This window comes from Condylura cristata, unplaced genomic scaffold (genome assembly GCF_000260355.1).
Source record: "Condylura cristata isolate star-nosed mole 26May11 unplaced genomic scaffold, ConCri1.0 scaffold00007, whole genome shotgun sequence".
Lineage (NCBI taxonomy): Eukaryota > Metazoa > Chordata > Mammalia > Eulipotyphla > Talpidae > Condylura > Condylura cristata.
The window spans coordinates 1,494,851-1,506,865 of NW_004567108.1; the positions used below are offsets into that span (position 1 = coordinate 1,494,851).

At 59.2% G+C, this 12,015-nt stretch overlaps 1 protein-coding gene across 1 annotated transcript in view; it reads left to right on the forward strand.

The window, feature by feature from the left end:
* Window positions 1-1,084: 1,084 nt before the first annotated feature.
* ADCY2 (adenylate cyclase 2 (brain)) overlaps window positions 1,085-12,015 on the forward strand; it is a 64,962-nt gene continuing 54,031 nt past the window's right edge. Inside the window, exons 1-5 of the mRNA XM_012721740.1 lie at window positions 1,085-1,234; window positions 3,106-3,217; window positions 6,426-6,553; window positions 10,490-10,648; window positions 11,303-11,435. Of these exons, the coding sequence (XP_012577194.1) occupies window positions 1,125-1,234; window positions 3,106-3,217; window positions 6,426-6,553; window positions 10,490-10,648; window positions 11,303-11,435 (642 nt within the window). The 5' untranslated portion in view covers window positions 1,085-1,124. The remainder of the gene's footprint in view (window positions 1,235-3,105; window positions 3,218-6,425; window positions 6,554-10,489; window positions 10,649-11,302; window positions 11,436-12,015) is intronic.

Sequence of the window (12,015 nt, forward strand, 5' to 3'; positions counted from 1 at the left end):
GAATTCGCAGAAGCTCACGTTGGAATCCCAGTCGCCAGACGGGACTCGAACCCGGGGCCCGCGGGGCCTCCCGGAGAGACCTCAGCCCCTGGGCCTGGCCCGAGCCGTCTGCCAGCGGGGTCCTGGCACCCCGTGTCAACGGGAGCAGTCTCCCAGTGTGCGTGGGGAGCCTCCTGGGGCTCCCCTGGGGCTCGCGCCCGCGGGCGCCGTGGGCGAGGGAGGGGACACCAGGCACAGCCGGCCAGAGATGCCTGCCCCTGCTGTAGCAGCCTTCAGCCCGCGGCCGCCCGGCCTGCTCAGGGGGCCACGAGGGGGAACCACGTCGCCGGAAAACACGCAGCGCTCCCGAGAGGCCCTGGGGATGCAGGCGCCAGCCTGGCGTCCGCTCACACTCGAGTGTGACGCTCTCAGCTTCCTGCTCTCTGCTGACATGTGTTCGAGAGCTCCAGGCTCGACGCACGAGGCGGTGCGCGTGGGGCTGCCTCGGGGCTCGGCGTCCTCCCGGTGGCCGGCTCGGCTGCTGGCCGGCAGCGGGCCTGCCCTCTGGCCCTTGCACTGGATTTACTGAAGTTAGAGGTCAACATCACCATCCTTATCGTGTTCCACTTACAGGTTGTTAGATGGAATTTTCCAGAAGTGAAGCTGCCTGGCTCTCCTGTGTCACAGGCTAGAGTCACTCATGTTCTTTATAAAGGACATGAAATGCTCGGCTGTCTGGTTAGCGAAGCGGGAAGACTGGCTGGCTTGCTACCGCACAGGGAAGCTGTGACGGTCAAAACACAGGGCCCCCAGACTGACCGCTGGTTTCTGGAATGTTCACGCGATGTCAGCGGCATCGTCCCTGTGATACCGAAGTAGACAGCGTCCGGGGCGGTGCCTCCCGCCTCCCTCTCTGTCCTCGGCGCTGAAGGACGCGGCCTCGGAGCCCAGCACGTGCCATCCCGGCGCTCTGGCCTCGGCCGTTGGTTTTTCTGTGTTTCGGGACGCGCGTTGTGCTGGCCCTGGCCCTGGCCCTGGCCGGCGCGCCGTGGCCAGATGGGCCTCGGGGCGGTGCCCGCTGCCACTGCCGCCCTGTCGCCCTGCAGGAGCGGCTGCTGCTGTCGCTGCTGCCGGCGCACATAGCCATGGAGATGAAGGCCGAGATCATCCAGCGGCTGCAGGGCCCCAAGGCCGGCCAGATGGAGAACACCAACAACTTCCACAACCTCTACGTCAAGCGCCACACCAACGTGAGGTGGGTGACTGCCCCTGGCGGGCGGGTGCAGAGGGTGACGCCCCCCTGCCTTCCCAGGCCGGGACCCCACTGCCTCCTCCCCGCGCCACCCCAGCCTTCTCCATAGGATAAAAAAGCAGAGTCTTGGCCGGGTCCTTCATGGCCCTGCCGTCCCTGGCCGACCGTCGGTCGCGGGAGAGACGGGCGGACGGTGGGGCCCTTTCCTGGAACCCCATGGCCTCTGGGTGTCCTGGAGCCCGGGACAGTGTGGCAGTGGGATCAGAGGTGGGGGTCCTGCTGCTGGCGCCCTGCAGGTGCCTCAAGGCCACTCGCTGCTGAGCCGCCTTCCCCGCCGCCATCCCAGAGCTTTATGCTGCAGGGAGATGCAGCCCCGAGACTGCAGCCCCACAGCGCCGCCTGCCCGCAGCGTCCACACCGCCGTCTGCTGCGCGACACGCGAGCTGACATTCCGCGGAAGCCCGGCTGCTGCTGCACCGTGTGTGCCCCGTTTCTGCACTGCCCAGCCGCTTGTCCCCACCCCTGGCTGCGTGAGCAGTGCTGTTATGAACTGGTGGGCGGAGCCCTGGGCAGCTCCAGATGACCTACTGGCGTCCGCCCGCCTCGGGCTCCCTCTCAGAAGGGGTGGCCATTCCACACAGCAGATTTCCTTTAGTGCAAGCCAGACTTCTAAAGGTGCCTGAACAAGGCAGAAATCTACATGAAGGGAAGAGCCAGGTGACGCTAAACTTCATTTACCACGGTTTGTTCTGTCTCCATGGGGATGTGGCCGGCCTGGAGGACGCGCTTGTCCTCCACACACTGCCCGTTCCAGTCGCTGCTCTCGGTTCCTCGGGGCAGGCACCCAGGAGCGGAATTGCTGGATCAGATAATTCTATGTTTCTATTTTTGAGGAAACCACACTGTGTTCACAGCAGCTGCACCATTTTACACTCCCACCGGCCACGCACTAGGGGTCCGGATTCCCCGGATCCTCAGCAACACTTACCATTTTCTGTGCTTTGATCACACCCGTCCTAATGGATGTGAGGTGGTAATTTATTTTGTTTCATGGCACATCTTAAGCCATAGCGTCTTCATTATCTGAATATCAAACTGCAGCAGGAATCTCCGACTCCTCTATGTGTCCTTTACACAGGCCATAAACAAGTCAGGGTGCCTGTCAGGCCGTCACACGCGCCCTGGCGCGGGGCGTCCCTAGCCGACACCCCCAGGCTAACAGGACTTCCAGAAGCCTCACACTTGCCTGGCTGTCGGGTCGGGCCCAGGAACTCCCGTTCCTGAAGGACCTCCCCGGACGCCCGCCCGCCCGTCCCCTCCCCGGCCCCGTGTTCTCCTGCTCTCTGGCCACGGCCCTGCATCACCCCAGGGAAGCTCTGAGCTCTACGGGGATGAAGTGGGTTCTGGTACAAAGAATCCAGAGTCGTTTGTTAAATCATCCTTTTTTGAACAAGATTTTTGTTTTTTTTTCTTTGAATCAGTAGCAACAGGATTTGGCTTTTCTTATTTTGCTTCTACTTTAGGGATTTTCATAATATAACTTCTTGTAGCAGTGCAGGTAGAGCCTGCACATTGGATACCGGTGTTGACAGTGTGATGATGGTCAGAATGGAGACGGAGGGGAGAGGGCGGCCAGGAGGAGAGGGCGACAGTGGTGCGCTACTTGGCCTCTTCTCCTCCCCTTTTCATATAAAACCTGGCCTAAAAAAACAGGGATCGCCTTACAGAGTGATGTGCTCCCTCCCTAGAGAAATGGTATTTTCCTTATGAAAGTGTAAAGAGAAAGTGTAAAAAGGCTACAGTCTTCCGGTGGGCAGAGTGGTCATCGCCTCACAGAGCGGACTTGTGAGCGCCATGCCCGCTCGCTCCCACAGCATCCTGTACGCTGACATCGTGGGGTTCACCCGGCTGGCCAGTGACTGCTCCCCGGGAGAACTGGTCCATATGCTCAACGAACTCTTCGGAAAGTTCGACCAAATTGCGAAGGTGAGTATTAGTGTCACCTTCTCCCTCGAGGGTCGTGACTTCTGTCCCCCGCCCTGATCGATCTGATCAGTTTTCCTGGAGGCGCCTTTCGAGGGCTGTTTGGAAATGCGTCGGCCCTAGCTGCCGGCGCGCCTGGTGAATCCCACGCGCAGCAGGAATGAGAACGCCGCGGCATGCAGCATGCTGCTCTAGCTGAGCACACCGGGGCGTCCGTCTGTCTGCCCCTCGGCCCCCAGGCCTCCCTCTCACCGCTTCTACGCCAAGACTTAGAAGCTCGTGTGGTCAGGCAGCGCCTGTAGGCCCGGGGGGGTCCTGGCCGGCCCCAGCAGACGCCCCTTGCAGCCTCGCCACTGGCTACAGCCAGGGGGGCGAAGGATGCTTCGGGGAGGGCCGTGCTCGTTCGCTGCAGCCAGTTTTCGGTGGGGAGGTTGCTAACAGATGCCTTTCTCTCCCTGCCAGCCTGTTATTTCTTACCAGACAGTTTCGGTCTGCCCAGTTCTTTCTTTGAATTGTCCCAACCAAAACCACCTCCCTTTGCCGTGACGACTAGTTCCCTAACGTTCATCAGAGAAAATTACATCGTGGTGTTGACGATTGGGAACCCAGAAACACGGGGGACTGTGAGTCAATAAAGCGAAATTGGTGATTCCCAAGCGGAAGGGTTGGCCCAAGTTCAGTCCCCGCAAGGCCCGTCGCGCCGTGGCGCAGCGCCAGCCCCCGCCCGGGAGTCCGCCTGGCGGCAGCTGGGCCCAGCATCGCCGGGGCCAGCCTGCGAGCGTCTCTGTGCTGCGCGCCGGGCCGCTCCCGCTGGAGCCTGCAGTCAGGAAGCACAGCGCCGCTCCTTCGCCCACAGGAAGGGGCCGTGTAGTCGGAAAGAAAGGCCGAGACCGCAGCTTAAATACTGTCTTCGTCCCGAAGTGAGTTCAGAAGCGTCGTTGCTGTGGGACTGACTGGCCGCCTCCCCAAGAGGAACCCAGCCACGGCCTGTGGCCACAGCACCCGGGGCCACATGGACTTACCCCCGAGGTCCAGCGGGCTCCTTTTATGAGAATATCAGACCTCTTCGTAGCTGATTATACCTGCACCCCTGCTTCCCCAGAAGGCCACCCGCTCTCGGGGAAAGGGTTGTTAAGACACCCACATACGGATTTGGGGTGCACTCAGCCCATTCCCCATAGCAGAGGTCCTCGGTGCAAGCTACTTCTGCTTCTGCGCTTGACTGTTTCAGGTTTGTGTCATGTGACCTGTGACCCACCCGTGAGTGGGCTCACGCAGGGCTCACTTCACTCAGGAAACCTGATCCAACCCCACGTTGCAGGGCTGATGCACGGCGGCCAGTGGGATTTGTCCCCGGGAGGCGAGGACGCTCCACGCGGCCGTGGGGTGAACCACGTTAAGAGGAAGGATAAGAGTCATGTGCCGGCTCAGTGAGGCAGGAAAACATCTGACAAATTAGCCAGCTTTCCTGGTGGAAACTCTCAGCCTTGCAGGCATTCGGGGAGCTCTCCTCAGCATAGTAAGGTCATCCACGAGAGACCCACCACCGGCGCAGTGCTCGTCCTGACAGGTTGAGGGCCCTCTAGGGCTGGAGGTAGGAAGCAGGTACTGCTCTCAGAAGCGCAAGAAGCGGGAAACACGTCCAGATCTCATGGAAGTAAGAGCGTCTCTGTGGTTGGCAGATGGCGTGACTTCCTAGACAGGAAGCACGGAACTATAAATGAGCTCAAACGTTTCAGGGCACAGAACCAGTGTATCTGCGTTTCTGTTAGTAAAGTGCCTGAACAGGAAATGAAGGAAGCTGACTCCAGCGTGTCAGCATCGGGAAGAATAAAGCGCGTGGGGATAAATTGAACCGCACAGGTGACTGCCTCGGACATCGGCCGTCATACACGGCGACGAAAGCCTCGGAGACAAAAGCGGAGCCGCCTCCCGTGTGCTCGGGCTGAAAGAACAGAGTGCTGACGCCCCATGGCCACGTCATGGCCCGCTGCAGAGCAGCCTGGTCAAACTCCCAGTGGCATTTTTCAGAGAGAAAAGATACCGTAAAATGTGTAAGGAACCAAAAAGGAATCCCCACAGCCAAAGCCAGAGACGTCACAGCTCCTGGTTAAAGCGCAGACCTCAAAGCCGCCGCCGTTCACTCGTCTGAGGCTGACCTGAAGGCAGAAACGGACCCACAGGCGGGCGGGGGCCGACGCGCAGGGCTGCGGCGGGTCGAGTGGCCGCTGCTCGTCTCGTGTTGTCTGGGCCCAGGCCGCCCTGCGAGGCACAGGAGCGAAGCCTTGCTAATAGGTAGCCACTGGCCTGTTGATTCCTCCCGTCGTCAGTGTGGCGAGGGCTGGCGGGGAAGGCCTGCGGGCCGTCGGCAAGCGTGGACGGCCCTACTCATGCCCTCTCAGCTGCCAAGGGGAAAGTGCAGGGCAGTCAGCAAACCTCACAGCTGCTTCAGAGTAAGATGTTACGCTCTGTTATTGTGGCAACGACGTGCGAGCCAGCCCCTAGCCTGTGTCCTGCAGGGTCAGAGAAAAAAATCTGTCAGGCACATCTTGCGTTTGCTTTTTATTTTAGGGAAGATTCTGAAACAGAACAGAAAGGTTAAAAAGGCCCGTGGGCTGGATGCCTAGGGATGCCGTCCGCCCAGGAGGACAACACAGACACGACTGAGTGTGACTCAGTTCACATTAAAACGCCGTCGCCTGAGCGGGAGTTGGGCTCAGGTGACGGGCGGGCTGCGGGCTGCCGGACCCTCCAGGCGTCACGCCTGTCTGCTGGCGCCACGCTGCTCGGCCGTGGGCGGAGGGCCGTGGTCGGGAGGACGGGGCCGCCGAGTCCTGCCCGGCGTGGGCACCGCCTCCCGCCCCGCGAGTCTGCTCTGCGGCATCCTCACCCCCCCCCCCCCCCCCCCCGCGTCTGGGGGCTGCAGACCAACGAGGGATCCGGTCTTTACACTCCTCCGCAGGGCTCAGCGAAAATCATTCCAGAACATTCTCCTGCTCTCCCTCCCTCCCCCTTCCCGTATTCTTCGCTTTGGCAAACAGGCACGAGGGTGGGCACAGCTCTTCCCCGTGGCGGAATGACGGAAGGCGCAGCCGGCCCCTTCCCGCTCCGGCCCTGCTCACGGAGACGGGCTGCGATGGCGGCGCGCCGGCCGCGGCCTGAGGCAGGTGCTTCCTTCCTGCAGCTGAGCTGCTGTGATTTCCTCTTCCAGGAGAACGAGTGCATGCGGATAAAGATCTTAGGAGACTGCTACTACTGCGTGTCGGGGCTGCCCGTGTCGCTTCCCAACCACGCCAAGAACTGCGTGAAGATGGGGCTGGACATGTGTGAAGCCATAAAGTGAGTGGGACCCGGCAGGCCCAGCTGAGCAGCTGGCGCTTGCACTCCCTGCTTCCTCCTGTTGGCTGTCACTACTCGCTGGTACAGTTACTGGTTTTTAGGATGTATTTATTTACGAGCACAAGAGCTGGGGTGTAGGCCAGAGGTGCGGGGGCGGGGGGGAGAGGACTCCCCAGGGGCAGAATGGGGAGCAGAACCGGTGGATGGGTTGACTGAAGCCCACTGCTGAGGGGAGCAGCGGGGAGACAGGAGGGGTCTGCTGCACCCTGGGGTCCCTCCCTGCCCGGGGATCGAACGAACGCGTGCTGCAGGGGCTGCGGACCGCTCCCGGTGCTGCGTTCTAACCGAGGGAGGACCTCGCTTGTGCATGTAAATATCGCACAGGCCATTCGTTGTGACGTGAGCTCGGTCCAGAGGAAGAGCTGTGTGCAGTCAGCTCGGTTACAGCAAACCGAGTCAGGAACACGAGGGGGTCGTGCTTGTTTCAGAGGTGATCTGTTCATGTCGATCCCTTCTTTATTCTTCAGGACAGCGTAGACTTTGGACATCTCTCGAGTTCTGAGAGTGGCTTGCACTCGTAAAAGAGAAGGTAGCTTTTATCACCAGAGTGCAAGTCCTATCTAAATGCAGCCCCAAATTACGTCCACTTACCTAAAATGCCCAATTCTGTAAGCTTAGTGGCAGCTTATACCCATCACATTTTCTGCTTTGTAACGGCAATGTTTTTCATTTTAACGCCAGCAAAGGTTTGCTTATGTAGAATGGAGTAATCGTTACAGTCGGCAAGAATGGGCTAAAAATCTAAGATTCGAAGTTCGCTGTGCTTTCCAGCCCCATACTAGCGCGTCCTTCTGGAAATTCTCTCGGAGAAGCCAGAATATCCTCGTCACGATGAAAGCTCTTGCTTGTGGAGTGCACGGTTGGCCACATTTATCCCAAGTTGACTGGATTTTCGGATTGTCTATTTTGGTAAAGTGATCTCACCCTGCTCCCCACAGTTTGGTGTAAATAGGAATTACGGGCTAGATGTTCCGATTCCTTGCGTTAGGCTGGAGTGAATGAGGCTCTAAGTGAGACGACAGCAGCAACTGTAGTTGTCACGGTCTGTGTCCACTGCTTTGTTGCTCGCGAGGAGTGAGGGGGAGTTAACAGCGGGGTTCCCGGTGCAGTGCAGAGAATGGCACACCCCGCTCCCCGCCCGCCCCCGCAGCTGCCACCGCCATGGGCTCAGGAAACAACTCTGTCCTTCCTGCTTTGCCCACGAGCAGATCCTTGGTCTTCTCTGGTGCAGTTTTCTTTACTTTAGTTCAAAAGTAATTCACAGCACTACGTGGCCAGTCAGTGGTGAGTGGGCTTTCTCGGGTGCACGCAGCCTGGAGTCACGTCACTCTGGGTTAGGACTTTGGGAAATGTCCCTCTGCCCGGGTGGTGTCGAGGCCAGGGTTACTGGCGTCAGTAGCGTGTGGGACTAAGCAGTCTACCCATCGTTTCACGGACCCTTCGTTTCTTTGGATTCAACTGTTTTCTGGTTCCCTTCACTCCACTTTGTTGACAGGATTTTCACACCTGTCTCCTTCATCGCGAGTATCTTTTTTCCTGTTCCCTTGTGGTGGTGGTTAAATATGTACAACAGAAAGACTGCCCTCGGCGCCATCTCCCTGTGCACAAAACCAGCAGCCGGCTCCGCGGTGTGCAGCCACAGCCTGGTCTCTCCCACATCCCAAACTGCTCACCGTGAAGTTAACTCCCCGATCCACCTCTCCCCTGTCTACACCCCACCTTCTTTCTCTGTGAATACGCTTACTCTAGATAGGTCATGTACCGGCTTATTTCCTTTAGGATGTCTTCAGGTTTCAGCCATGTTGCACAATGTGCCTGTACTTTGTCCCTCTTCCTGGCAGCGTAATACTCCATCGTGCAACCCCGTCTGCTTGCCCCTTGACCTCTGAATGATAAGCTGTGCATGTCCAGAGTCAGTAATGTCAACAAAGGCCAGGGGACATCCTGGAGCTCTTGCTTATAACTGAACACAGGCTGCGAATCCACGGGGGAAAGGGGTGAGGAAAATACACATACTTGGGATCTGCAGTTCTGCCAGGTTTCTCGGGCACCTTACAGGAAGCGGCCACGTGGGTCAGGAAGGGACTGCTGGGACGCCCCCTCCCGGTCGGCCCTTCTGCGCCGCCCCCCACCCCCACCCCGGGGCTGCAGCAGCGCTGGTGTCCCAAGGCTTAGCGAGACGGCACCCCATCTGGGGATGTAAGCAGGCGAGCTCGCAGCCCCCATTGTGTGGGTGATGGCGCTTCCTTTACACTGGGCATCTGCCTGGAGGGCTGCCAGCCCCTTGCACTCAGCCTTGCTCTGTGGCTCACCAGACTGCTGGTGGGTGACTCACTGAAGCCTTGATGGGTCATTTCTCTATCAGAGACACAAAGGATATGGAGATTGTTTCAAAGCGTAAACCCTTCACCAGCCAGTTCTGCGAAAACGGCCGAACTGGGCTTTGTCCTCTGTCAGTCACTCGTGGCTATCTGTGGACTGTAGATTCTGGCTCAGCAGTGCCAGACCGTTATTACCAGTCGTCAGGATCAGCCCTTCCCACAGTCAGAAGCTCAGGGACCCGCAGGCGGCCGAGCTGGGCCGTGCCTGTGGGCGGGCCTGCATGCCCTGCTTGGCCAAGGGTGACCCTACAAACACCGGGGCCAGTTCTAATGCTCCGAGGGCAGGCGGGTACCTGCCGGGGTGGGGCACATAGTGCCCCCGGGGCGGGGTCCCTGGAGGGCTACCTGCACCCCCAGAAGGAGGGGGAGTGGAGCCTTCCTGGACAAGGCTCTGCCTGAGCAGGGGCCTGGTCACCGGTACCCTTTTAGCTGGGGAGGGGAGGTAGGGGAGGCGGCAAGTGGTGAGTAGGGAGAGGAACCCTGGGGCACACAGGCCCAGCGGGGTGGTGTGAGTGGGAGTGCATCCGACGCCTACAGTTACCAGAAGCTGAGCGCAGGGGCCGTCACTCACGCCCCCATGCGTGGCAGGATCTTGGCTTTGTGAATCCCCTGAAAAGGAAGGCGGGGGGGGGGGGAGAGGGAAGGGTGGAGAGGAAGGGCTCCCTATGCTGTCCAGGAGGCCATTTATTCTTGCACATGAATTGCTCCCTTTGCTAATTCTCGGCATGCTGGACAGGGCCATCGCGCCCTTGACGCGTGCCATCAAGCTGTGTCCCTCACAACGGCCGGTGGTGTCACTGTGTCCCCACAGCACACACCCAGCAGCCCTGGCCCTGCGCTCTATCCCCAGGAGGGTCGGACTCACCCGTGGTCCTCTGGGGTGACTCCGCGTCATGAGATTGGGTCACGGGGTGTTTGAGTGGGTCAGGGTATTTACCTGGCAGGAATCAGTGCGCCTGGCCACGCCGGCCCTTCCTGCGCTCAGCTGTCTCTGTGACTGGGTTGCCGACAGGGCCCAAAAGTATTTTTTTAATTGTTTAATGTTTTTTAATGAGAGCTTATGCATTATGAAAGCTTTTTAAATAGTATTCCTTCTCTCTTTTTTGCTAAAGAAGGTGCCTAATTGAAAAGCTTTCATCGCATGGTTATTATTTTTTTTGAATCTCTATTCAGGCTAAAGCCGTAATTAAGCTCGCAAATAAGCTGCATTGTTCTCGTATCAGCAGAAATAGTTGCCGAGGGGTTGCCTGCTGAGCACGGCCTCCGCGGCCTCCCTGGCGCCACGGGCGCCCTCACGCGAGTTCAGGGGGCAAGTGGCGAGGCGCCCTCATGGGACGGGCTGGTGCCCTTCCTCTGGGTCCACACGACCACCGTCTGCCCCAGAAGCAGGTGCAGTTCCCTGCAGTCTGAGGAATTCAGAAGGAGCCGCCTGGAAGGCGGGCCCGGAGCCCGAGGCCCGGAGGACACGCTGGGGTGACGCTGCTTGCCTTCTTAGGAAAGTGCGGGACGCCACGGGCGTGGACATCAACATGCGGGTCGGGGTGCACTCCGGGAACGTCCTCTGCGGCGTGATCGGCCTGCAGAAGTGGCAGTACGATGTGTGGTCCCACGACGTCACCTTGGCCAACCACATGGAGGCCGGAGGGGTGCCCGGGTGAGTGCTGTGGTCTGTCCTCGCCTGGCAGGGGGTGGGCGCGACCTCCTCAGCGTCCCCTCAGTCTGCTGGTGCTGGCAGACTCTGACCTGAATCACATAAGTGTGAAGCTCCCACCCCAAGCCCACTGCCCACTGGCCACCAAGACCACGAAGTCCAGCTTATTCGTTTGCAAAATTCTGGCTTGAGAGCTAAGGCCGACAGTGAGTGCAGAGATGGCCCTTCTCTGTGACCAGTCACCCTGAAGCCAGTCTGGCAAGCAGCCAGCAGGCCCTGGGCCAGTTAGGAAAGCAGCTTCAGACCAGCCGGTCTCGGTCTGAACCAAGTGCTCTCACTGGGAGATGTGAGGGCCAGCACTGAGGGAATGCGCATTTGCACCAGCGTGTGCACTTAAAAAGACATTACTGACACTCACAGTTCACGGTGGTCCAGCCTTAGTTGCTGTCCCTCGCCACACCTGCCACACAGCTTGCGTGAATATGCAGACACCAGCCACTACTGCTCAGAAGCCTGGAGCACCCTCCCAAAGTGCAACCCTAATTACGGCCCATTTTGCGAGACCATGTCCTTCTCCAGGGGGATAAGCGGTCATTTCTGACCACACATGATAGAAAGTCTCGTGTGTGTGAGTCCTGTGCTTCATCGTGGTTGCAGGCGCGTTCACATTTCGTCAGTCACCCTGGAGCACCTGAACGGCGCTTATAAAGTGGAGGAGGGAGACGGGGACGTCAGGGACCCCTATTTAAAGCAGCACCTCGTGAAAACCTACTTTGTCATCAACCCCAAGGTCAGTATCGGAAAGCTCCGCGATTAGCCCCTGACTTGCATGCTTGCGCGCGGGCTGGGGGCAGACCTCTGCGTCGGGCGTGAGCTGTGCGCTGCTCTTGCGAGTCTTGGCCTCCAGAGTGGCCTTCGATGCGTGTAGCAGATTAATGAGCTCTGCAATATGAAGTCAGTGTTTGCTGAGGGGACAGGCGCAGGGAGTGTCTGGGGAGGAGACGCGGCTGTGTCTCCTCGGCCACTGCCTTAGTCCGCGACGTCGCCGAGCGGCCACCTAGGAGAAAGGTTTCCTTCGGGCTTCCGGTGGAAAGGCTCAGGCGAGACGGACTCGGCCGAACATACAACAAAAAAGAAAACAGCTTGTAAAGATGAACCATTAGCTACTCCATGTGCGTTCACGTGAAGACAGGTATGGGCGCCCCTTTGCCGCCCCACATTCCAGAAGTCCAGCGCCCACTCTCCGGAAGTGACGCCCACACTCCGGCAGTGACACCCACACTCCGGAAGTCCAATGCCCCACACTCCGGAAGTCTAACGCCCGCTCACCGGAAGTCCAATGCCCCACACTCCGGCAGTGACGCCCACAC